General features: G+C 30.7%; 1 protein-coding gene and 2 long non-coding RNA genes across 11 annotated transcripts in view; 2 read left to right on the top strand and 1 right to left on the bottom strand.

Moving 5' to 3' along the window:
- The window catches only part of LOC107361756 (uncharacterized), a 49,444-nt gene that overhangs the window by 7,600 nt on the left and 17,753 nt on the right, over window positions 1-24,091 (bottom strand). The window contains exons 3-7 of one of the 7 annotated variants that reach the window (XM_025160788.2): window positions 22,950-23,143; window positions 14,474-14,993; window positions 10,798-10,929; window positions 2,378-2,623; window positions 878-1,926 (exon numbers count right to left, since the gene is read on the bottom strand). In XM_025160788.2, coding sequence (XP_025016556.1) covers window positions 878-1,926; window positions 2,378-2,623; window positions 10,798-10,929; window positions 14,474-14,993; window positions 22,950-23,074 — 2,072 coding nt within the window. In that variant the 5' untranslated portion in view covers window positions 23,075-23,143. Of the gene's footprint in view, window positions 1-877; window positions 1,927-2,377; window positions 2,624-7,089; window positions 7,753-10,797; window positions 10,930-14,473; window positions 14,994-22,949; window positions 23,144-24,091 lie in introns of those variants that run through there. The other 6 variants (XM_015928643.3, XM_015928644.3, XM_089266369.1 and 3 more) reach the window with 6 other exon arrangements.
- On the top strand, window positions 3,137-7,079 carry LOC107361758 (uncharacterized). Of its 3 annotated transcripts, none has more exons than XR_016197986.1 (4): window positions 3,137-3,323; window positions 3,440-3,528; window positions 3,857-4,471; window positions 4,565-7,079. It is a non-coding gene; the product is annotated as an uncharacterized LOC107361758 (long non-coding RNA). The 3 variants fall into 3 exon arrangements; XR_003082192.2 differs by having other exon boundaries at window positions 3,857-4,828; window positions 5,519-7,079; XR_001568561.3 differs by having other exon boundaries at window positions 3,857-7,079.
- On the top strand, window positions 8,528-11,679 carry LOC149094930 (uncharacterized). The gene is made up of 2 exons (XR_016197980.1): window positions 8,528-9,648; window positions 10,122-11,679. It is a non-coding gene; the product is annotated as an uncharacterized LOC149094930 (long non-coding RNA).

The following is a 24,091-nucleotide window of genomic DNA, read 5'->3' as shown; positions in this document are numbered from 1 at the left end:
TAATTAGTTTGTTGTTGTTAGTCAATGGGTTTTCTGTTGCTGGCTTCATCAAAATGTAAATGTTTTTAAGCCAGAAGATAATTTCAATTAACAAGTTAATTACTACCAAAACATGGTTGAACTTTTACCTATCAATTTGGGATTTATACATGAAACGACAAGATGATGAGGAAAAACAATATTTGAATAATCATGATTATTTTGATGGTAACAATGATAATGGTTGATGATGATATTATTATAAATGAATGGTTAAACCCTTTTTAACCCTTTGCAAAATTAAATACAATTATAATAATGGATGCGTTCAACAAACTAGAGGCTATTGTAACCATAAGATTGGAGACAAAATTTTTGCACCCAACAGCATAACTGATCAAGTAATCAACAAACTAATAATGATACAAATTGAAAGATGATTGAATAAATGAATATACTTTGATTACAAATAGAGACACTAAATTATAATTATAAAAGGCCAATCCTTTAGAGTTGATTGAAATAAATTCAAAAATATAGCTTGAAACGTTTGAAACAAACACTTGATTAATGACCTTGATTGTGGATGATGATATAATAATAATAATAACAATCAAAATAAAACAGTAAGATGGACCCAGCCCAGAAGGTAAATTATCATCACAATCAAAAATGAAAATAAATTGTCGAGACTTGAGTCTCGCCTACGAATGCACAATTAGAGTCTAATTTAGGAAGAAGTCATCATCAACGTTATCAACTAAACGAAGTGTGATTAATCAACAATGACTTGAAGATATTAGCGAAAGAGTTATCGTCTAAAAAGAAGAAGAAAGAGGCACGAGGCGATTTTTCATCATAAAATATGATCAAGATGAAAGAGAAAGAAAATAATTACCTTGAGGTTGGATAAAGAGATGAATCTTTTTCCATTTTGAGGGAGGTTAAAAAACTTTCTCTTGATGGTCTGGTTAATTGTCTCAATCCGGTTGATGACCCGTTTGAACAGTTAATAGGCCCTGAGACACCATCAACATCATCAATTTCTTTATCAACTTCATTTCGATCAGATGAGGTTCGCCAACAATAACCGGCTTCATCGTTAACAAGAACGTATTTCTCCTTTCCTTTTAAGCCAGCTTCTTGGTCCATTTTCATCTTGATTTGCTCAACCGATGATTTCCGAGTTTTAATGGTTTCTCTGGTGTTAACTGGTTTCACAAATGTTATTGATTGAACTTCATTTGCGGTATTTATTGAAAAGTTGGCCTCATTGGAATACAATACAGTAGAATCTTTGGGTAATTTGTTTGACGAGGAAGATGGTGAAGAGGTTGAGGATGACGATGATGATGATAGTGCCTTTGTTGGTTGATATGCCATTTCTTTGGGTGAAGTTGAATCAGTTAACAAGGAGGATAAGGCTTGCTCAAATTGTCGAGCCATTTCAGAGAGTCCGGAAGAGGATGATGTTGGAAGTGAGTTGGAGGAGGAAGTTGATGAAAGATATGAACATGGTGAAATATATTCACTGTTGATGATTGCGTTTGTTTGACTATCAGTATAATTTAAATTATCATTTCTGGCAGGTCTATTAGAATCATCATCACCATTTGTTATTCCATTGTCATCCAATTTATCAGAACTAAGCTTTCCAACGCCTAATGATGAAAGTGGCAAAAACGATGATCCGTTTGTTGTTAAATATATTTGATGATTGTTAACAATCGATGAATCTTTTGAACATGTCTTAACATTGTTTAATGTATCTTTGTTTTTGATATTAATCAAGTGATTATTGTTGAAATTATTTATCAATGTTGCATCCGATTTACTTTTATTGCTTGAAGTCACTAATTGCTCTTCTAGGACAAGGGTTATCAATTGATTCTGTTGCTCCAATTCTCGCACACGTCGTCGCAATTGAACACATTCTTGACGAAGATTCTGTAAATAAAAAAAAGATAAAAAAAATGTAGCAATTGTTTCGACAAACACAAAAAAAGCAGCTGAATAAAAGGATTAATCCTTGTTATTAAAATTTAATGGTTTGATTAGAAAAATTTGGTGGCTTCAATTCACCAAATTAAGCCTTGCGATCTGCTAAAAACGTAATAAGACACAATTAGCGTCAAACTGTTAGAGAATCATTCAAATTTTAAATAGGTTATACAAAGGGTGAAAATTTATCCAATCAGGCAGATTAATCATTGAAATACACAAAGAGTTGCTTTCATTGTTGAAACTAACTAATCTTTATTGCAATATGATTAATTTTCAATTGTTTTCTTTAGCAAACACAAGTCTAGTCTTATAAAAATATCAAACAAAAAGGTTTTTCCAATATAATAGGTAACTCAACCAGCATAATTAAGAAATGAAAAAACGTTGTGCTTACCTTTTGTGATAACAATGCATTAACAACACTGGCAGCAACATCATCGAGACATTTTTCATATTGAATACGTTGTTGTTCACTTTCAGCAATTAAGTTTGAATTTTCTTCTTCCAGTAACCGAATCCTTTCTAAAAGAAGAATACTCAATGGATCATTAAAATCACCAGTAGAGGTTTCATGATGATCAAAAGAGTGAATCCTATTGTCTAAAGATGTCTCCAAGTTCATATGGTCGTTTTGTGATTTCTGTTGAGAAAAAGAACGTCAAGTTAATCAAGATTGAATTCAAAAGACAAATTTTGAAAGTGTTAACTGTTTGTGATTGAAATGTACATGGTTTTGTTTTTAGCAGCAATGAAATGTTGAAGTAAACGTTTTTTCACAGGATTCAAATTTTCAATAGGACCGGGAATTAAATTGTAAACAAACAGGACTAAAAGACAAAGAGAAATGTATTTCTTTTGTATCAAGACGTAAAAAGGACACTTTTAACGGTCAATTTAAAATGTGAACTTGTGATCATAAGATATTTTAGGCGTTGGTGTCTTTACAGCAATTAAACGTGCTTCCAACAGTTAACAGCAAAATATTAATCATAGTTTATCATCAAAATCTTTTGTCTCTCTTTATCTTTTCCCTCCTTAACAAAGGATTAAAGAAAGTTGAGTAAGCAAGAAGAGACTCGCAACGGAAAAGCTATGAAACTCTTCTTTGTTTTTTTAAATAATCGTTAACTAATTTATTCAGTTTATCTTATTGAATTTTTTAGCTTGGTTTTTCCTTTTTTTCTCATCAAGTTTTTCAACATCAATATTTGTGATTTATGATCTACAGTTCATGGATTTATCATGGTTGTATGGATTTGAATTTTATTGGCAAAAATGGGCTTCACCGTTATGGTTCATAGATCATATGGATCATACAGATCTTTGAAAAAAATAACCATGTAAGTTGTAAATCATATCAAATCCACCTTTATTTTATCTTTTTTTGCTGATATTTTTCATCATTGAACCACTAAAATGACCATTAATTTTCTTCCCCAAATTTCAAAATGACCAGTGTAAATGTGACTCTCTTCTTGACCATTAACGATGGCAACGTGATAAAACAGAATGACGACTTAATTTAAACTCTCGTGGTGATCAATGGTAATAATTCACATTCTTTTTCAACTGTTTTTATTGAACCATTTTGTTTTCATGGTCAATCTATTGAGGCAAACTTTGAGGCCAATTGAATAAGCTTTATGTGACTGATTAAGTTGACCCATTTTAAATTGAATTCACTTGCTCTCTGTCTCTGTCTTTCTCTATCCTAGAGATGAAATTAACTTCCATCAAGTTTTATTTTTTGAATTTCTATTTGTTGATTCTACCATAAATAACTAAATTTTATATTTCAATTTTCACTCGCTTTTTTGATGCATCGTTAATCTCAAACTTAATAATTTACTCTTCCTCTTTTCTCTCCATACAGGTTACTATTGTTATGTAAGGTGGGAATAACATTATAAAGCAGAATACGTTCAAATGAGAAATAACATTGTCCAGTGATTTATTGTTTCCATCATGTTCCTAACAGACTAATAAAGTTGGCAATTAAATGACCAAGTGAGCAGAAAGGAAGAAAGAAAATAAGATCTGATAACGTCTCGGTAATTGGATAACAAGAAACTAGCAATCAGAATGTTGAATCAATGAACAATTAGGAGAGAGAGATGGAAAAGAGAATTGATTAAGATGAAGTAAGGAACTCAATTCCAAAACACTGAGAAAGAAGAATCCTATCACGACCTTAATTCACATCTGAATCTTCACAAGGTCAATAATTGCGTGCTAACGTGACGTTGGGACAAACTTGATTTGATGTTTTGATAGTCCTTTTCATCAGTTCACACACACTCAAGTTATACACATGAAAAAGGAGATGTAAAAGAGGATGACAACCTTGTGTTCAAGTCTGTCGGCTGTTGTCCACTGTTTTCATAATAAACAGCTACAATACAATTATTAACTTGAAACCATAAAGCAAAATAGTGATAAGTCAAGACCTAAACAGGAAACAGAAATGAACATGACCAAAAACCATGAAGTAAGCTGACTGTGATAAGCTCATTTGGTTGCCTGAAGTTTTTTTTATGAGCAGTAAAAGCTACCCAAGAATTATGGTGAAATCTTTTTACAGGATCACATGAAAAAAGATAAAGCTGTTCTTTTTGGTTAATTTAAGTGATAATCCTTTGAGCTGATTCTTCAACCATGCCGTACGATTATTTAACTAAACAGTTATTGTTCCTGTTGTCATGAGTCTATTGAGTTACACGAGCTTTTACAAATGATAAAAGGAAAGAAAAAACCATTCAATCAATACAATCGACAATTGAATCTGGCCAAAAAAGACCAAAGCTTGCAAACAAATAACCTAATCGTGTATGAACACTTAAGCTTTGTAAGTTAATTTTGTTGCAGATTAAGTAATGGTGAAAAGAAGGAAACAAGAAGAAGTGCATTCAATGGATTTCCCATTAACAACAACCAAGCCCGTCAAGGTCCCACAAAAGCAGAGAGACACACGAGTGACCCTTAACAAAAATCTTTTGCCCACCAAAAGAGATGTTTTTAACTTCAACAGTACATTTTAGTAACCAGAAACTGATTGACTCTTGATCCAACTTTGACTTTAGATATCCGTCAAGATTTTGACAATTCTGGGCAAATCTTCTTTTCAAATTCTCATAATTATCGTTCATTTTCCTTCCTCTTCAGTGCGTTAACATCTGACGATATCTGACTCTTATCAATTCAATTTAGTTTCTTATATCCTGATTTTCATTTCTTAATGATGAACAGAGCCAAGAGAAAAAAAAACATGATATAAGAGAGACAAAATACAATGATAGTAATACATTTAATAATCATGCAATTGTTATTACAGCATTATTATTATTAATATCATCATCATCACCATCATCATTATTCTGTGTTGTAGTAACAAATGAGTTGTCCTTAGCAAACTCATTTCATTTCAATCTAACAAATTATCTTTCCGTCATTCAAGTTTCATAGCTGACTATTTCACGTTATTCAAAAAAATCTATCATTTTTTGCTAATAATACTTTTTCTTTTATCCCATTCTAGCAATTCGTGTTCTGATTAGTAGCGTTTTTCAATGGAGTAAACAGCTAAAGCCATTTTACCCTGATAACCCTGAAAGTCAACATCATTGAAAAATCGATGAAGAAACGTGGAGAAAAATGAGGAAGAAAACCATCAAAACAACTTTTTTTGCTTCATCATCAAACGATCAAAACGAGAGAGAAAAAGGTTGAATGATTAGTGAAAAAATGATATCAATTGATGAAAATGACAAGTTTTATCCTTGGATGGAAATCAAAGGAATCAATTCACACTTAATCAGTTACAGATATTATCTTCAATTCCATCAGAAATCATGCTTTTATAATGAAGAAGGCGAAACATCTCGAGTTATCCTGGAATCATTTAAAAAGACTAATTACTCAACAGGGAAATGAACAAAATTGTGAATTTACTACTTGAAACGAAGTGAAAGAAGTACAATAAATTATGAGCAATGTCCTCGAGGTAAACTTACGTTAGCATTTAAACATTTAGACTTGAGATACAAGATTTTCTTTGAATTTCTCAGACCCATGACTATAAAAAGTCTGATTGAAAAGAGCACCTAAAATAAATGGCAATTTGATGGTAATAAAGAAATATTAGGGAAAAATTATTTTCATCAACAGCGTACAATTGTTAGCTTATTTTCATCATAATGATTACTATTATGTTCATTGCTATGATTTTGCAAAAAAAGATGATGATGATGTGACTGCCAATTCTGTTTATATCCAGAGTTTTCTTTCCTGTCAGATTTAACGATAAATTCACAAGGAAAAATTACGTGAGAGTAAACCTTTTTACATGAAAAGCTAAATTGCAAAATAAATTGTTAAAGTGACGCAAATTGTAGCAGCAGAATCTGAGTTTGAAAAAACTCAGCATTATCTCACCATTTTTTATTTGTTTCAAAATAACATTTTATTCCCATTTTTTTGCATGACTGTTCAACTATTGATATTTTTCATCTCAACTGAACTGTTATCATTTCTTGTTTGGTACCGAATAAAAAACAGATGATAAAATCTGTTTGAATTAAATCAATCAAAATTGTCTATCAATCAATGATAACTTTGTCCATTTTGAGAAGAAAGGAAAATATTGTAATAAGGTTGAGAAAAACTGATTGATTATTGATCGACTTATCATTATCATGATCACAGAAAAACTCAAGGTTTCTCATGATAAATTCATTCTCCTTTTGATCATCATCATTGATGTTCCATCTGAAGGCAGGTCAATTTGATCCAATGATAACAATCGGGAAAACAATTACAAAAATAACAGATTCAACAAACAATATTTAAAGTCATCATGATCATGAGTAACAAAATCATATTTTTTCCTCAGTCAATTTGATTGTTTTATTTATTTTCACTTTTCCATCATCAACATCTTGCAAGAGTAACTTGAGACTAAACAAAACTAATAGGTTTGAGGGAAAAAGTTGAACGTAAAGATATACAATTCAAATAACAATTTCCTGAAAATTAATGTAAGAAACTTGTATATATTTAACAGTAATGGTCAATAAATCATTGATATTTAACATGAGAATTGCTACTAACCACTTTTTTTACTCACATTGGGTCAATGTTACTTAAAATGACGGCAGAAAACAATCAATATATTTCAACTTGCATGCCATGGAAAAGTCTTCGTTAACATGAAAATGTTTGTTAAAAACAATGATACAGTTCAAAATTTTGGATTTTGCTCCTCAAATCAAGGACAGGTAAATCAGAATCACTTTTCACACACAATCTAACAATAGAGAAGAAATTGTTTTCACTTTTTAAATGTAATGAAATCACGTTTTGTTAACGAAAAGTGAAAAAAACAAGAGAATGGATTCACTAAATTGGAAGGAACGTTTTTGATGACAATGGTCAATCCATCAACATAGATGTATCCAATGTAATGAGGATGATGATGATCATGATGATGTCCTAAATGTTTAATGTAATCACCTGGGTTACACGATCCACAGAGTATATAAATAACCACATTAATCACAAGAGAAACAATAAAGATAATCAAGGATGTAACAATTAAAACGGCCAGGAATCAATGAGCAAAGCTGTTAACAAATAACCATATGCTTCTTATGTATTCAAGCAATGGCTATGATAATCACAATGGTAACTATGAATAAACCAAAGGCTTCAAGGTTGCCTAAGGAAACTCACAGCTTTACTGGATCAGTGATTAGTTCAACTTTTAATCACAACTAGAGATTGAATATATAAAAAGAAAGACTGGAAAATCTAATTGTTCCATTGATTATTATAATCTATAAAAGGAAATCACTTTTCCTTTCGTGTACAATCAAACTAAGGTAAATGATCTCTGTTCAGTGATTAAACCATATGTAAGGTTTTATCAATCTCACCAGTCTACCAGATAATAAATGAATGAATCTATCGGGTAACCTTGAGTGGGTAATCAACCAACAATATAACTGTTTGTTTGCCAGTTTTAGGTTTGAGATAACAATCCAATGTGAGTCTAATTTGTTAGCAAGCAAAAAATGCAAAATCAAGTCAACAATCCGATGTGAGATGAAAACACTGAATGTCCATTTTAAACCCTTGAATCACTAGAAACAAAATGTTGGATTGAGTTAAGGCGATCGGCTGGTTAGATGATTACAATGGTAGTTTAGTGTCTAAATATAATAATTTTATCATCACCAGTTTACTAACCAAAGACAAAGCATATTGAAAGATTGACTCAGTTGCCAAATCATTATGATGAACAATCCGAAACTTGAGTAAACATAATCTGGTTTTTGGCGTAATATTATTACGGTGTCCCGATCAAAGCGGGAGACACTAAAAGTGAAATATCTTTCGACATATATGGTACATAATCATATGCTTTAGCTCATTCAAAAGGCCATTTACTCAGACACCGAAAATTCAATTCATTTTTTTCAAATAAAATTCGAATTGTTAGAGAAACGTGAATAAGAGCGAAAAGGTCAAATCGAAAAAGTGGCCTTTTTATTCTGTATTATTTTTTTTAAACATGTGTTCTGAGGCCGAAATTCAGATTTTTCGGTGTGCATAAAGTCCAAATATAAATTTATCAATATCAAAAGTCCACAATTTGCACCAAAACAGGCGGCAAATGATTTTGAAGTCATGAGTACCCTTCGATTTCGTGAAAAATTTTCATTTTTTTCAATTTTCCCATGTTAATTTTCCCTATTCAAATTTTCCTCTTTAATGAATTATGAATTTTCTATTTAATCGGCACTGACCTAGAGAGTTTTAAATTATGTTATCTTAAAGTGGACAAAATTACCTTTCGAATAAACTCAAAATTATAAATGATCACGATCTAGATCAGAAAATATTCCAATTTTAGTCGCTCCCGCTTTGATCGGGACAACCTAATATATCAAGAAGTGTTGATTTTGATGTTCAACAAAATATACACAGCAAACAAGTTGAACTGATGATTATAATAAAGTTAGCAACCATTTGCAAGTTGATAACAGAAAAAATAAAATGAAATAAAGAATAGAATAGCCATTGGAAACAAAGAAGAATCGGTTTAACCAATAAGATTTAGTCACTTGACTAACCCTTGCAGTAAACTATGAGTAAACAGTTTGGATGAATAATCAAGTCAACTTAAAGCGGGAATAAAGAAGATTCTAGTTACTTTTTTTATTTCTATCAGCTATTTGTTAGCAACCAAAGAAACTGGTAAAAGGAGAATCAAGTAAACATGATCATATTTCATCTTGTGAACAATAATGACCACGAAATGAGATAGATTCATCAGTAAACAATTTTACGTAATTTACCTTCAACTGTGTGTCTTGTTTCGTGTTGCAGTTCAAGCTGGCAGTGGATTATATCAAGTTTTTTAAACATGGCTGACAAAGAAGAGATCTCTACTTGAACGAAATTAATCTGGTTTTTATATTTTTACCAATATTCACATTCTGGATTCGGAACTCATCTTTTATTTAATTCCACTTCTCGTGACCACTAAAATGCTTGGAAACAATCAATGTTATTTAACTTAAGTGTACGGAAATATGGACCAGTTAATATCCTTTTTTATCCAGTCTATCTCTTCATGGTATAAGGAATCATTGGATCATTATTTTTGTTGAGTATTAAAATTTGAGTCCTTTTCACCACTTATTATCATCATCATATTTTGAACTTTCTCTCGAAGGCAAACAACGTTATATTGATCAGAAAGATCAATCTAAATCAATCATTTAAAAGTTGACAGTAGATAAACTTGATTGTCTTTATCAGTCTGCCTATGTTTCTGTTTTTTTTATATTCAAATTTTTCTGGTGCATTAAATGTTTCATTTTTATCTTGAAATGGAGATACATTATCATCTTGAAAGCATTTTTTGATCGTTGAATTTACAGAAAAACGGATGTAATCATCGAGAAGAAAGAATCATGATTATTATCACAAAGGATAAACCATAAAGTGATTCAAGTCAATGGATTGAAAAGTCATTCAACTTGTCCATATCAATTCAATAATTTAACATTAAGCTTCATTGATACTCAATCAATTTAAACCTAATACAGTTTTTTTGTTCTTTTATGTTTACTTAGGTTCATTCAATACAAATGGAAGTTGGCTGCTAACATAAAACCTAATACAATTGCCTTAAATTACATTTGAGATGATGAAACAAAAAGCTGTGAAAAAGGATTTAATTAAGCGGTTAACGAAAAGATCAACAACATTTCCATCCTTTCGGTCAAAGCCATGTTATTTACCTTTAGGAACTGATGTCCGATCATCATCAAGTTAAATGATGCTAGTAATGTGGTTGGACAAAAAACAAGAAGCAAAGCTTGATTTTTATTGTTTCAAAGACCCATTTGGCTGAAAATTGTTCAATTCTGTCAACCATTGTTCTCCGTTTTATCTCTAAACATTTATCACCCTAAAAACTGGATGCTATTGGAGGTCGACCATTTCAAAATGACAGCATTAAAACCTGACTACCGATTGAATTTATCACGGAATTGTAAATGTTGGACAGATTTTATAACAAATGGCAAGCTACGAAAACTAACCTTAACTGGTCAACCCGTAATTGTGAATGATTGGTGGTTTCAAGAGCTGTTCACTTGAAACATGAACACTTTCCAATATCATCAAAATTCTGACGATAAAGTGTGTAAAAAATGGCTAATAGTGATAGACTATGAATTAATATGTACATTCAAATCACAAAATTGTTAAACATCAAAATAATACACAATTACAAGTACAACTTACCAAATTGCTGCTATTGTGGTTGCAACTGTTTGAAGATTGAAGGTGATCAAGCTGATTATTATTAAGTGGGCCATTATTTTCATTTTTCATGGCTTTTTTCGGCAATAGAGATTCGTATTGTTTAAAAGTAACCTGACAAATGATGGCGAACCAGAAAATGGCGGAGCAAAAGAAGAGAAAGAAAATATCAGTTAGAAATAAACTATTAATGCCAATCATTGGTGAATATATTTATAATAGATTGACTTGGAATGGTAATGATAATCATACTGATGATAGTAAATAGTAATGATTAAAAAGATGCAATAAAAACAACAGGACAACAATCAATTTTATTAATGGTACAAGATAAAGATACAACTTGTAATGATGAAAGCTAGAGAAACGAAGGAAATATTGAAGGCTTGTGAAGATGCCTTAAAATTCATTGATGATACAAATTGATTGTTGTTCTCATTAAACATCACTGTTACAAGAAATTGTGATAAATTGTTTTCCAACCAAAGATTGTTAGATTACAATCTTCTGATTCTGGTTAATTGAAAATTTCAGCCAATATTTGACTGTAAGGTGTGTTAGGCTTTAACCTAAACTTGACCTAGCCTTTGTATTACAGCAGCAACCAACCTTTCGATGCTGCCCCTTCAATCATCTATTATTTAAATAATTGATACATAATTTTAGTGAAAAAAAGTCTAATTGTAATTCACTTTCTAAACCAGTTTTAATGATGTTTTTTTCCTTCAATTTCACCAGTTTTTCATTTCAACCTTATCTTGGTTGTCAATCTTTGCTGACCCAACTAACAGTTTGGTGTTAATTGTGCTAAACTGTTTGATTGAAACCAAAAAGAGACTAAAATTAAATGTTCAACAATGTCAATGATTAATTGTGGATTAAAAGTGAAAATCGTAGGAAGTTTTAAGGAAAGATTAACGATTTTAAGGATCACATTTTAACTTTCCTTTGATTTGTATGAATGTAAAGTTAAGGTTAAACATGATTAACAAGCAAAAATAAATGCGTTATAATAAGGAGTTAACCATACAAAAACAAAACAACTACTTGAATAATCAATTTACTGGTCAGTCAAATGGTTTATCAACTTGGCTTTAATATGTATTTCAACCTTGACCATATTAACAAACGCCTTCACATTAAAATGTTTTTAAGTTACATTCAAGTTTGCATGTCAATTCACATTATCCTGAGCAAAATATCATGATAGTCAAGTTGATTGTTCAACAATTTGATGTTACTAATGATTATGTGTTGAAAGTAATTAAAGCAAAAAAAATAATCATCAGCTCTGTAAGAAACAGGTTTTACTTTGATGAGTGAAAACATTGAGACTGGTTGGCGACTTTAATTATTGATAAATTGTTTCAAGTTGAACTCATTCACCAATTTACACTTTCAATCTGATGTTACCAGGGAAACAGTTGAATCAAATGATATTAACAATTTATCAGTCTGGATGATTCTGCATATAAAGCATTGATTTTTTGGGCAAAAAAGGCAAAAAAAATTGTAAAATGCTTCAAATAGGCAACAATAAATCAATTATATTGGTTAGTTGGACGTAACTTAATTGCCTGTGGGCTGCTTAGTGTACAATTGAGTGAACCAGAATGAAACAATCACATAATAATGAACATTGAAACTAATCCATCACATTTGAAAGCTGAAAGATGTAAATTTTAAGGCAAATTGCTTCGTTTTAAGCTCAATTTTGGATTCAGATGTAGATTCCAGTCAACAATCAAGCAATTAGTCAATGATTAAGAGTAAAATGAGTTAAACGATGAACTAAAGTTACAAAAAAAGCGACAAACACTTTCATAAATGCATAAAAGCAGAAACAATTGATTGTATTGAAAGATATGAAATTGAGTCCAATGTTGGGATAATGATTACTAGATGGATATTATGATTGTAATTAGGATTTAGATATTTTCAAAGCTAAATCAGCTTCAAAATGATTTGAAATAAAAACCTAAGTCAAAGTAAAACTGAGAAGCTGATGATTGATTATTTGTCAGCTGATGTTGTCAGCTGAAAACTAAATCTGGTTAAAGTTAAACCCAATGATCAAAATAATAAACTAACTTGATTATAATTTATTGTTAATTTTCAATTCTTTTCCTTCATCCAATGTTCAAAATCAAGATTAATATAATTGTTATGATGATTAATTGATAATCAGTTCATTTTCTTGACCAAGGAAAGTATCAAAATGTTGATTCTGTTTTAAATTGTATCAGCTGTCTTCAATCTGATTTTACTCTGATTACGTTGATAACCAACCAATATGTTTACAATTTACCTTGATTTCATTCAAAAACTTGATTCTTCAAAATTTAAATCAATATCAATATCAATAAGACGATTCTGGCAAGAGTTTTATATTTTCGTCTCTGGTTTACTGGTGAAATATTGAATACATGAAAATTGAATTAACCATTTATGTGTGTGTTTCAGTAATATTCAATCAACATAATTAACTGAGTAATCAATTCAAGTTGAGTGTGAATTAGCGTTAAATTAATAATTTATTTTCATCATCATGTTAAATCCACATGAAAATGTTTAACTTGCCCTTAACAGGCGTGAGAAGCTATTTTCCTATGGGATTCACATGTAATATTATAATAAGTAACTAAATATCAATTTTTAGGATTGAGCTTTATTTTTTGTAACTTTACTAATGACTTTCAACCAATCATTATCATTATGATGATTATTATTATTTGGCATAAACTGGTACTTGGATGGAAACCAAAGATTTGTTGAAATGGTTGAAGAAACCAGAAAAAGTCAAATTTCAAGTAAACCAGACTAAAGGTCTTGAACCCGAAATGTTCAATATTGAAAATTAATTTTCCAACAATCAAGTAATCATTGAATCTTACAATTCATGCTAACCTAAAAAATCAGATTCACCATAGAACCAGTTTAATCAATTTCATATTGAAAGCTGACTGACATAAGATTCAATGTTTCAATGATTACAGAGCAACCATTACATTGGATATTATTTGGTGCAATTGAAACTCAAATGTAACATCAAACCATTTGATCGGGTCATTTGATGGTCAAATTTAATCATCTAAGCTAATGGTTCATTCAACTTGATTTAGTTTTGATTCATTTTAATTCTAGAGTTTCAGAGCACAAGATATTTAAAGTTGAAAAATATCTCTGCCAATTGTAATGATAATGGCGAGGACAAATTGACATCTTTACATTTCTGTCTCAATCATCTTCTCAACATTTGTTTGTTTTTACTCTTCATTTGTCTTCAAATTTTCCTCTCATCATCTTCTGTCTCCATCTGATATTTCCTCATTAATCCCATTTCAAAATGTCTATCATGATCATCTTACAGCAAACCAAATGAACCTTTCAATAAACAATGTACGGGAAGCAAAAAGATTGAACTCAATTTCCATTCATCCAAGGAACCTCAAAAATACGGATTTCACATCCAAATGACCCTTTATCAAAGATACTCATCTTAATCAAAAGCAACAACATTTGAATTGAAATTTTACTCTTCACTAACTACTCATGGAAGAAGAAGAAAAAGGTGAAAATCATTTAACAAAAACATTATCATTACCATCATTAATATCGAATCGACAAGTTTAATAAAAACGCAAAAATGGTTACATACCTGATTGACTAGCGTTGATGTTAACAGGTTATCGGGACTGTCAATTGGACAACAATCATTGGGTTGATCATTTCCTTCAACACCATTTGCTTCACTTGCATTAACCAGATGAGTTTCATTCTGTGAATCAAGTTCACTTTTCCTATTGCCATCTTCAATAAGGTGAACCTCATCCTCATGTTCATGATGAACATTTTCCCGTTTACCAATTAACACTGAAGATGAACAATGATGACCAGAGTGACTTTCATTTTCATTTTCATTATTTGACTGATTCTTGTTATTGTTGTTTTTATTATAATTGTTGTTATTTTTCACTTGACGGTTACTGTTGCGATTATTTTTACACTGACCCAACTTAACAGGACAATTGGTTTGGATAACTTGACTCTCATCGGTTAACTTTGAATCAATTGGTAAATAGCAGGATGATAAGTTACTGGCATTACTAACTTCAATTGGGTTATGACTTTGGTCATCAATATCATCTTTGCGTTTATTACGACGGGACAGGCCATTTCTAGAGCAACAAGAGGAAGAGAAGATGAAAAAAAGCTGTTAAAATGATTGTTTAGATTAAGTGATGTTTAAATGAACACAAACAAAGTCGGCTAAAATTGTAATCACAACATTTGCATGAAACAGCTTTAACCATTTGTAAACCCAAAGTGACCCAAACTGGTCTTAAATTGAACTTAAATGGTTAATAGTCATTAGATGAATCTCACTTCTCGATGAATGAAACTCTTCAATGGTTTACTTTTTTCTCTGAAATTTTTACGATTGACCTTTAATAGTGTTAGATGTCGAGATATTGAATCAAGATGATTATAAAGATGAAGGAGGATATTAATGTGTTATTAAGGTTGAAAGTGTAAGTGTGGGTAAAAAAAATTACAACCCAAAATGGCAGCAATGAAAAATTGGTTGATCAGGAAAAGTGAAAGTAATAATGATGATGAAAAAATAGTAAATAAAAATTGCTATTGTTAAGGTTATTATTTTGTTTCTTAGGATGATGGGAAAGAAGATGAGAATCAAGTATTTCTCATCTTTACCTGAACCTGGAAACAAGAAGATCTAGGAAGATGAGATTTTTTGGGTTCTTCCGTCTTAAGCTTTGAACAACTTTGAACAACTTTCCTTCATTTTGCTTGGTAAGTTTAACAAAAGGATAAATATATGAACCTTTTGATACTCGATAAATAAGTGAAGAGCTTACGATTAGGATGATTTAGGTGACAAAAGTTGGAGGACGATCATGATAATAAAGTTACAATTTATTGGTTCATTTTGTAATGGAAATGTCAACTTTTTCAATGTAATTTATTGTCGGTCAAAAATTGTTTTCAAAATTGTTGCCAACACTTTTATTAATGTAAATGTTGATTTCAATTTTTCCTCACTGCTCTTCAACCATCAAGATGAATGAACTTGTCCAATTGCCATTGAATCAGAATAATCATTATTTATAAATGCTATTATCATTTCAATCTCCTCCCAATGGTTGTCAATTGAAAGCAACACACAGCAAAAACATTAAAACAATAAGTGAGATGTAAATGTTTAACCATGAATTATTAGGCGGAGATGAATAAGATTATCATCATGATGATGCTGGTTGTTATGATGGTGATGATGGGCAAGAATGAATTAAGAGGACAACAATGATAACAGAACATTTCATGTTTTGACTCTTATAGTAAAGTTAATAGAGTTGAACATTAATCCAACGTTAATCATGTGAATCAACAATTTGATTGAATAACACTGGAGTGACCATGAAGTTTGCATTGAAAATTAAATGAGCAAACAAACGGAAATGGGAAAGGTAAAGAGAGAAAGAGGATAATGATAATAGCTGATGATTAAACTTGTTTACCTGGAAACAATCAAACTAAAGCATCAGAAAATATCTTGCTCTAAATAGTACAATTCCCTTAATTGTATCAAAGTTGGGTGACTTTGAAAACCTAAACTTTTCTCACCACTTTACTTTAACGGAATCAAATCAACGTCAAATTAATCAAAATCATTATTAACTGTTTTCATTGAGCTTTTCATCCACTTGGACAACCTTTCTGGTTATCCAGTAAAGCAAGCCTAACTGGTTGAACCTTGAAACCTACAGCTGCCTTCAACGATTCATCAGTTAAAATTGCATAATTTAACACGAAATGATTGGAAAATAAAATCATAAAAAAGTCATGAAGCAATTCAAGTTTTCAGATTTCAGTAATTTCTTGTCTCACTTGATAACCCGATGCTTGAGCATGAAAATCAAATCCTTTAAACGTTGAAACTTATGCACCGTTCAACCTGATCATAAATTTCAAATCTATTGTCAGTCAATACTGATCACTTTTCACATCTGATCATGAATTTGATCATGTATTTGAACTCTGAATTAGTCAGTGGGTTAGATTGCTTTAAATCTTGAGACTTTACTGTCTCCATAAATAGTCTGATACAAGACATGAATATTAAAGATTTATCAACTTTTCTGATTGTTTTACCTTTGAGCAATTGAATAACAACTCTTTGGTAATTAAACACCAATTGCACCCTAAGGTGATCATGATTAGCGATAATCATTATTGATATTAAAATCATTTTGTATTTCAAGATTTTCATCAACAAGTTTGGTGATTGGAAGAGTAAAGATTAATGTATTGAGAAGTTTCAAATTGGATTATCATTATCTTTGTTCAAAAACATGTCACACTAATTAATAGTGTCGCCGGAAATTAAAGATCAATCAATATCAAGCTTACAGGTAAAATGTTTAAAAAATATTGAGATTAGCAACACATAAATAACGCCATTTTTTGTTTTCATCTTTTTTCCCAGACTTTTAAGGTAAACCTACCTTAAGGCATTAATTAATAAGATAGTCTATTGAGATCAAGGGCAGGTTAAGATGATCATCATGAAGATGGTAAAGATTATAATATTGATGATTTAAGGGTGACTTAATTTTGTGGCCATTGAAGGTAAAAGTGATTCAATTTTCACAAAATTCAATGTTAATCTTATCAACAATAATCTGTTAGTAAACCTTTTTTCAGGTTTCACTTTACAATATTTAATTAATGATTAAGATTTATGATTTTATGAAGGTTAACAAAGTTGTATTCAAGATTAAATATAAGTTGATCATCTTTAACATCAATAATTGTTGATTGCAATAATTACTATTGATAAGACAAGTGTTGTCACAATTAATGTAACATTATATCGATGATTTTAATGATTATGATTAAAGTCAGCAACAAAATATGGGAAAAGTTGAACACCTGAAAGTCAGTTGTCATTTAATTAACAAGGAAAGTTCATTGGCTTTGAAACATAATTGGCAGAAATTGAACTTTCCCAAATTTAATATCATCTTCAAGAGGTAAAACAATTGAGATGGAAATCAGTTTAGATCAGATTAATCAGAATAAGTCTGTCAACGATTGTCCATTTGAATCATGATTAATGATTCTTTACATCATTACGGATTGTTCAATCCAGGTTAAACAATTGTTGAAACGGTAGAAATTAATTAATCGTAAATTGATGATATAAAACAATTGGAAAGCTTAACAAGGTTAATTGTTACATTTACATTGTTTTTTGCCGTTAATTTTGAGTTTCCAACAGTTGTTGGGAAAAGGTTTGATATTAAAGTTGAAATGATAATCAAATACAAATACATTAATCATGTCATCATTAAATGCCACAACTGTTAAGTGAAGAAGCGAATTGAATATTTATAATAATCGTAATAATTTTGGTAATCATTATAAGCTAAACTAATTGGCTAAGTTTCGCCATTAATTAACTGAACAAAAAGTTGATTCTTAATGATTCCAATTGAACATAATGGCTCAAATGAGGTTTCAAGTTGTTTGTGTTCAGTCGTTTTAATGGGTTAACATGAAATTTATGAAAATTAATCTTCAAACAAAAAAAAAGGTTAACAAGTCTCACAAAATATAAGTCAATGAATTATTTTGTCTCAGTGGCTTTAAATCATCAATAATAATTAGTATATTTTTATATTTAATTGGACATTGGATTAATGTTGAAGTTGCTTCAATTTGTTGAATGAATGAATCCCAATGTGATGCATTTTAATGAGACAGTTGATAATGTTTATTATGAGTGAAATATCATTATTATTTATGATTGACTGTTTGATCTTGACCATGTTCATAATCAGCCTGATTAAGTTAAGGATAAACATCAATCAACTGGCAATTGAACCAATTGTTAGCCATTTCAAGGAAACATTGAACAGCATCTAAAATGAGCAATTTAGCTGGACAGATAAATTGAAATAGTCATTATAAGTGAACAAATGATGACCACAACAAATGTTTGTTTTTTGCATCAGATTTAACTGGTTCATCCAATGAAAGGATATCCTCATTAATGTCTATTTACTGATCATGTTCATCATCATGTTTAGGTGAATGATGAAAGTAATGAGGAAAATAATGAAAGGTAAGGAATTGAAGGGAAAATGTTGATTAATTGGTTTGACGAAAAAAAAATGTCAATAAAAATTGTTGATGGACTATTTATTTTGACTTGATTACTTGAAAAGTGATTAACAAAACTGTGCCAAAAAAATAACAATGTTTTTGTCCATATTTTTGTCCTATTTCTTGAAATGGTCAAGGTTAAGATGGTCAATTTAGTTAATGTATCAGGTTGAACCTGAATCAGTTTGACTCTTCAATTATGAGAAACAATTGCTGATTAACTAGAAAGCTTTAACATTGAACTAAATTGTTTACACTTTCTGGCCTTGTATGTGATACACAAGAATCAGTTGAATAATAGATTAGCTAAATTGGTGTTGATTTTAATCATGAACATTACAGGAACTGAGAAAGCGATCAGAATAGGAGGTTAAAGAGGAGGAAGGAGACAAGGAAAAGAAATATTGTCTTTTCCTTCATCACCAAGATCATGATGAACAACAAGGTTGTAAACACAAAAATTATTTAAGCCTCAAATTATGAGCTTTACTGTATGTTTTGACCGATCAATTTTTCATCTCTTATCATGATTGAAAACAAGGTGATTTATCGAGTAAAGTAACATTTGATGAAAGCCAACAATCAATGTAAACAATTAAGAAACAATTAGCTTTGAATTAGGTTGATAAGTGTTTTGTATGAACAAAGAAATGTGTGCGGCGAAAAAAGCGATTCAGTAAGTATCATTATAAAGAGGAAATATCATGAAAAGATGAGACAAATGAAGGTAAGATGATAGAGCAAGATCGTTGGCTTGTGTCTGCATCAAGCTAATCTGAGGACAACTGAAAAATCGTAAAAATCGGAAGCATGCCAATAGAGTCATTGAAGGCAAAATGTTTGTTGTTGAGAGGCGAGAGGAAGAAGATAATGAAGAGAAGAAGAAAGACTTTTAAAGATAGTAGGAAGTGAATGAGAGAGGGAGAGAGAAAGCGGAAAATTTTAAGGGAAAACAAGACCGAAAGGATGTGAGAAGGGAAGAGAAGGAAGATGAGGAAGATTGAAACACGTCGTATGATACTCCAATTTCAATGATAAGTCATTTTTTGTTGTTTCGTTGCTCATAAAGCGTATCGCATGAGCAACGCAACATGATGGTTACTTTGATGTTAATCAATGGGAAAGTTTTTCAAACAAAGGCAAAGGTGCCTTTTCAAGTTGCAAATCAATTGCTGTTTGACCATCTTGCTTTATTCTGGTCAAGGAGCTTTTCAAGTTGTCAAGTGGATCAATCAATTACTGATGATTGGATTCATGATAAAAAAACTGCTGATATGACCTTAGTTGCCATGATTAATATGAAGGTAAGGGAAACAGTGATAACATTATTTACTTTAGGTGTGTTTGTTGATTGATATGAATTACAAATGATATGGTTTTACATGGTTTTAGCTGTTTTCAACCGCAAGTACAATTGAAAATAACAGTTGATTTCAATGTTGAGGTTTTGCATAAAGAATGAAAATTCAACAAGAAACTTGGGAGTGAGGAAGTTTGGGTTGAATCATGAAATGATTATCATGATGGAAAGGAAGAGGTTTCAATTGAGATTTTTGGTTCTTCTTTTTTTTCACTTCTTCCTTACCTGGAGAAGTGTAATTTGAATGGAAAATGTTGAAATGTTTTAATGGTCAACAATGTTCAAGATGATGATCAACTTTAAGTAGCAGTTGAAAGTGAAAAAACATTTTCTCTTTCATGCAATATTTTACTCAAATTATCATCATGATAATCATGATGGACGTTGAAAGGTTATTTAATTGAAGTAACGATGAAATGATTCAGATAAATCAGTAGCAATAACCTAAGTTGATGATTAGGTTTGACTTGAAATGATGAGATGAAATCAAGTTGAACATTTTTGAAACTTTTTTTTCTCAACATTTTTTTGCTTCTCTTTTGGCTTTTCAGTTTTTTTCATTGTTTAATTGTAAAGTCAATAGACAATTTGTTTATTGGTCGTGATTTGATCAACAATTAATTCCGGGTTTACCATGAATATTGTATTAGATTAACATTTGAGTTCAGTTTTTTTTGCCATCCTTTTGCTTCTTCTCATGCAAAATGTTAATCAGTCAAAGTTTTATTTCATTTCAAGTGTTTCAATCTTGCGATTTCTTGGCTCACTTCATTTTGGCTATTTAGATTGAATTAAAGGTAACCTTGATTTGATTATAATTTATGGCTAATAAATGAATGAGTAACAAAATTGATTTCATTGCAATAAATTAGATTACTATTTTCAATTAGACAAGGCAAATGATTGAACCAAATCAAAGTTAGACGTTAATCATTCTCATAAATCAAGTTAACCAACTAAATCATATTTTGTCATTTTCCAGCATTCCTTCAATATTGCATGATATTGAGACAAAAATATGAATTTGATTAAAAGTTGAATTAATTTATGATAATTAATATGAAAGTCTTCAAAGACACTTCAGTTGATTTACAAGAGCATTAAGATGATCATGATTATGACATGTAAGATGATGAGTGATGAAACAATGAGTTTGGTGAAACGTTTAATGTTGAAATTGATTGTGAATGTTGAGTCCAATTAATTTGATGATTAAGGAAGACACAAAATAAAGACAATTTGAAGTTGGAAAAATAATCTCAATGTAAGAAGGAGGAAAATAAGAAGAGAAATAAGAAGATTCTGAACAAGTAAGCCATGAGAGAAGATCTGGACTGAATGATTCCTTCTCATGGTAATTTAATTCCAGAAGCACCATTAGACATTCAACGAGAAGAGGAAAAAAATTCATTGAGAACAAGAGAATGAAGATAATGAAGATGATGCAGAGGATGCTGAGGATGCTGAGGATGCAACTAAATACATCTCAACCCATTAAATAAGTTTTTTGTTGAAGACATTTGGAAAGCTGAGGCAAAATGGTAACAAAAAAAGAGAGCATTTCAAGTCTAAAAAAAATGTTCAATTGAAATGATCCTTTGGGAGGTTGATGAAACCCTGGAAAAATGATGATCAACATTTAAGCGAGCAATTTGATCAACTATTGAAACTAATTAGGTGAAAATTTTGGGCTCAAAAAAGGTCCAGATAATGAGTTTGGTAAAGCGGTTGAAAAATAATTCAATGTAACTTAAGGTTAACAAAAAGGTGTCTTAAGGTAACTTAACCTGATGAAACTTGAGGGAACCCAAAGTGATGATAATTTAGTTGTTATATCATCAGTTTGGTGATACTTCATCTTCAATGGACAAGGATGTTTTGTTGTTGTTTTTGTGGGTGTTAATGATGATACAGCAAGAAGAGACTTTATCATCATTATCATCATTCCACTTTTGTCAGTCACTTTAAGAAAGTGTTTCTTGGTGTTGCTCCGCTTTTTAAAGCTTTTGTATTTTTTTTGGTTAAATAACTATGGGTTAGGTAGAGAGAGAGAGAGCTAAATATAAGTTATAAAAGTCACAGGTAATCACAGTTTTAACTTAATTACATTAGAAGAAGGAAAAAGAGGGAAATGATGATGATGATGATGAAAGTTAAACAGGTTCCTAGGTAAACATATATGTATTTATATACTGATGCAATAACCTTTAGCTTTTGAATGATGCCAAGAAACTGAATCACGCTTCTAAGGTTTGGTTGTAAATAATAAAACTGTAATTGAACAGGTAAGTTTAGGTTATTTTGTTTTCCTTTACTTCATCCTCTTTCATCTTCATTTTCATCTTTCCAAGCTGTCTGATAATTACAATTAAAGATGGCAAAATAATTTTCATTTAATAGATCGCAACTTTTATACTTTAGTTGTTGATAAAACATCACGAACGGCAACTTTACCAGATTATTGTTAATACACATTTTAAACAATTCATTATTGTTCATTTGAATCAACCTGAGTGTTGAGATCAATTTTAGCCGAAAAATGGAAATTTTGTTTGATAAAATTCATTCAATTTGGTAAAATTACCTTGATAGTTTGGATGATTTGGGTGACAATAGTTTGGCAAACATATTGGTTTCATTGGTCAACTTGTAAACCCGATTGAATATGTTGGATGACCGAGATTTGTTTGGTGTTTTTGGTGATTCCATAAAGTTTCAGTTGTTCAAAGTTTCAGGGTTAACATGTGCGGTAACAGATAACTTGAATATCAAATAATCCTTGAAGAGAAAATTATTTAACATTAAATATTGAACAATTGTTGAAAGGTGATCACATTAATCTACTAATTTTTGGGGCACAATTAAACATGTTTATTCCAATTGGATTAAAGACACTGAAAGATGGTTAAGAAACACTTGATTGACATTAACATGAAAAGCAATTTAATGTCACCACTGAAGATGTTTACAATAATTGAACTTTTTTGGCATCAAGAATGGGAAGTTTGTCTTTTTTGTTGTGTGAATATAAAGTGGAATCTGGTTTTGGTGTAAAATGTGAATGACTGGTGAATGAAAGTTAAAAGTCATCAAACCAAATTAATTTACATATGAGAGAAAGGATTAACGATGAAATAAATAAGAGACAAAAAAGAGGATCAACTGGATAACTTGGAGTGAACATTTTGTGAAAACATCTTTTTTTTGGCAACACACAAAAATTGAAGTTGAACAAAAGTGACTCTCAGTTTTTTTTCTGATAAAATTAACAACAACTAAGGTTCAATGGTTTACTGGTAATGTGTTGTTATTTACTTGGATTGAAGAGACGCGATTTGAGTTCCCACTCGAGAGTCTGAATAACAACTGAAAACTCTTGAGTGAGCAGTTTCAATGAGAGAGGGAGATGAAGATAAAGAAAGAGCAAAAAGTAACTTCTTATGATGATAGGGTGAGAATGAGTGAGTTTGTTATGTCATTTTTTGGTTAACTCACTTCACAACATTCAACTCCCTCGTTTATACCTAGTCTTACGAGTCCATCATCATCATCATCATCATCTTTCTCTCTCTCTTATCATCCTGTTTCTTCTCAACCAAGAAGCTCTTTCTTTTAATTAATTCTTGCTCTTTCTTTGGTTACCTTTCTCTCTCCCTCAACATCAACCTTTTCAACTTCATTTTTCATCTTAACCTTTAGCTTTTAACCTTAATCATCTTTTCCTCT

The sequence above is a fragment of the Tetranychus urticae genome, chromosome 1, assembly GCF_039701765.1.
Source record: "Tetranychus urticae isolate SD_2017Ah chromosome 1, NJAU_TeUrti_SD_1.0, whole genome shotgun sequence".
NCBI classification, from domain to species: domain Eukaryota; kingdom Metazoa; phylum Arthropoda; class Arachnida; order Trombidiformes; family Tetranychidae; genus Tetranychus; species Tetranychus urticae.
This window is presented reverse-complemented; position numbering and strand designations above follow the sequence as displayed.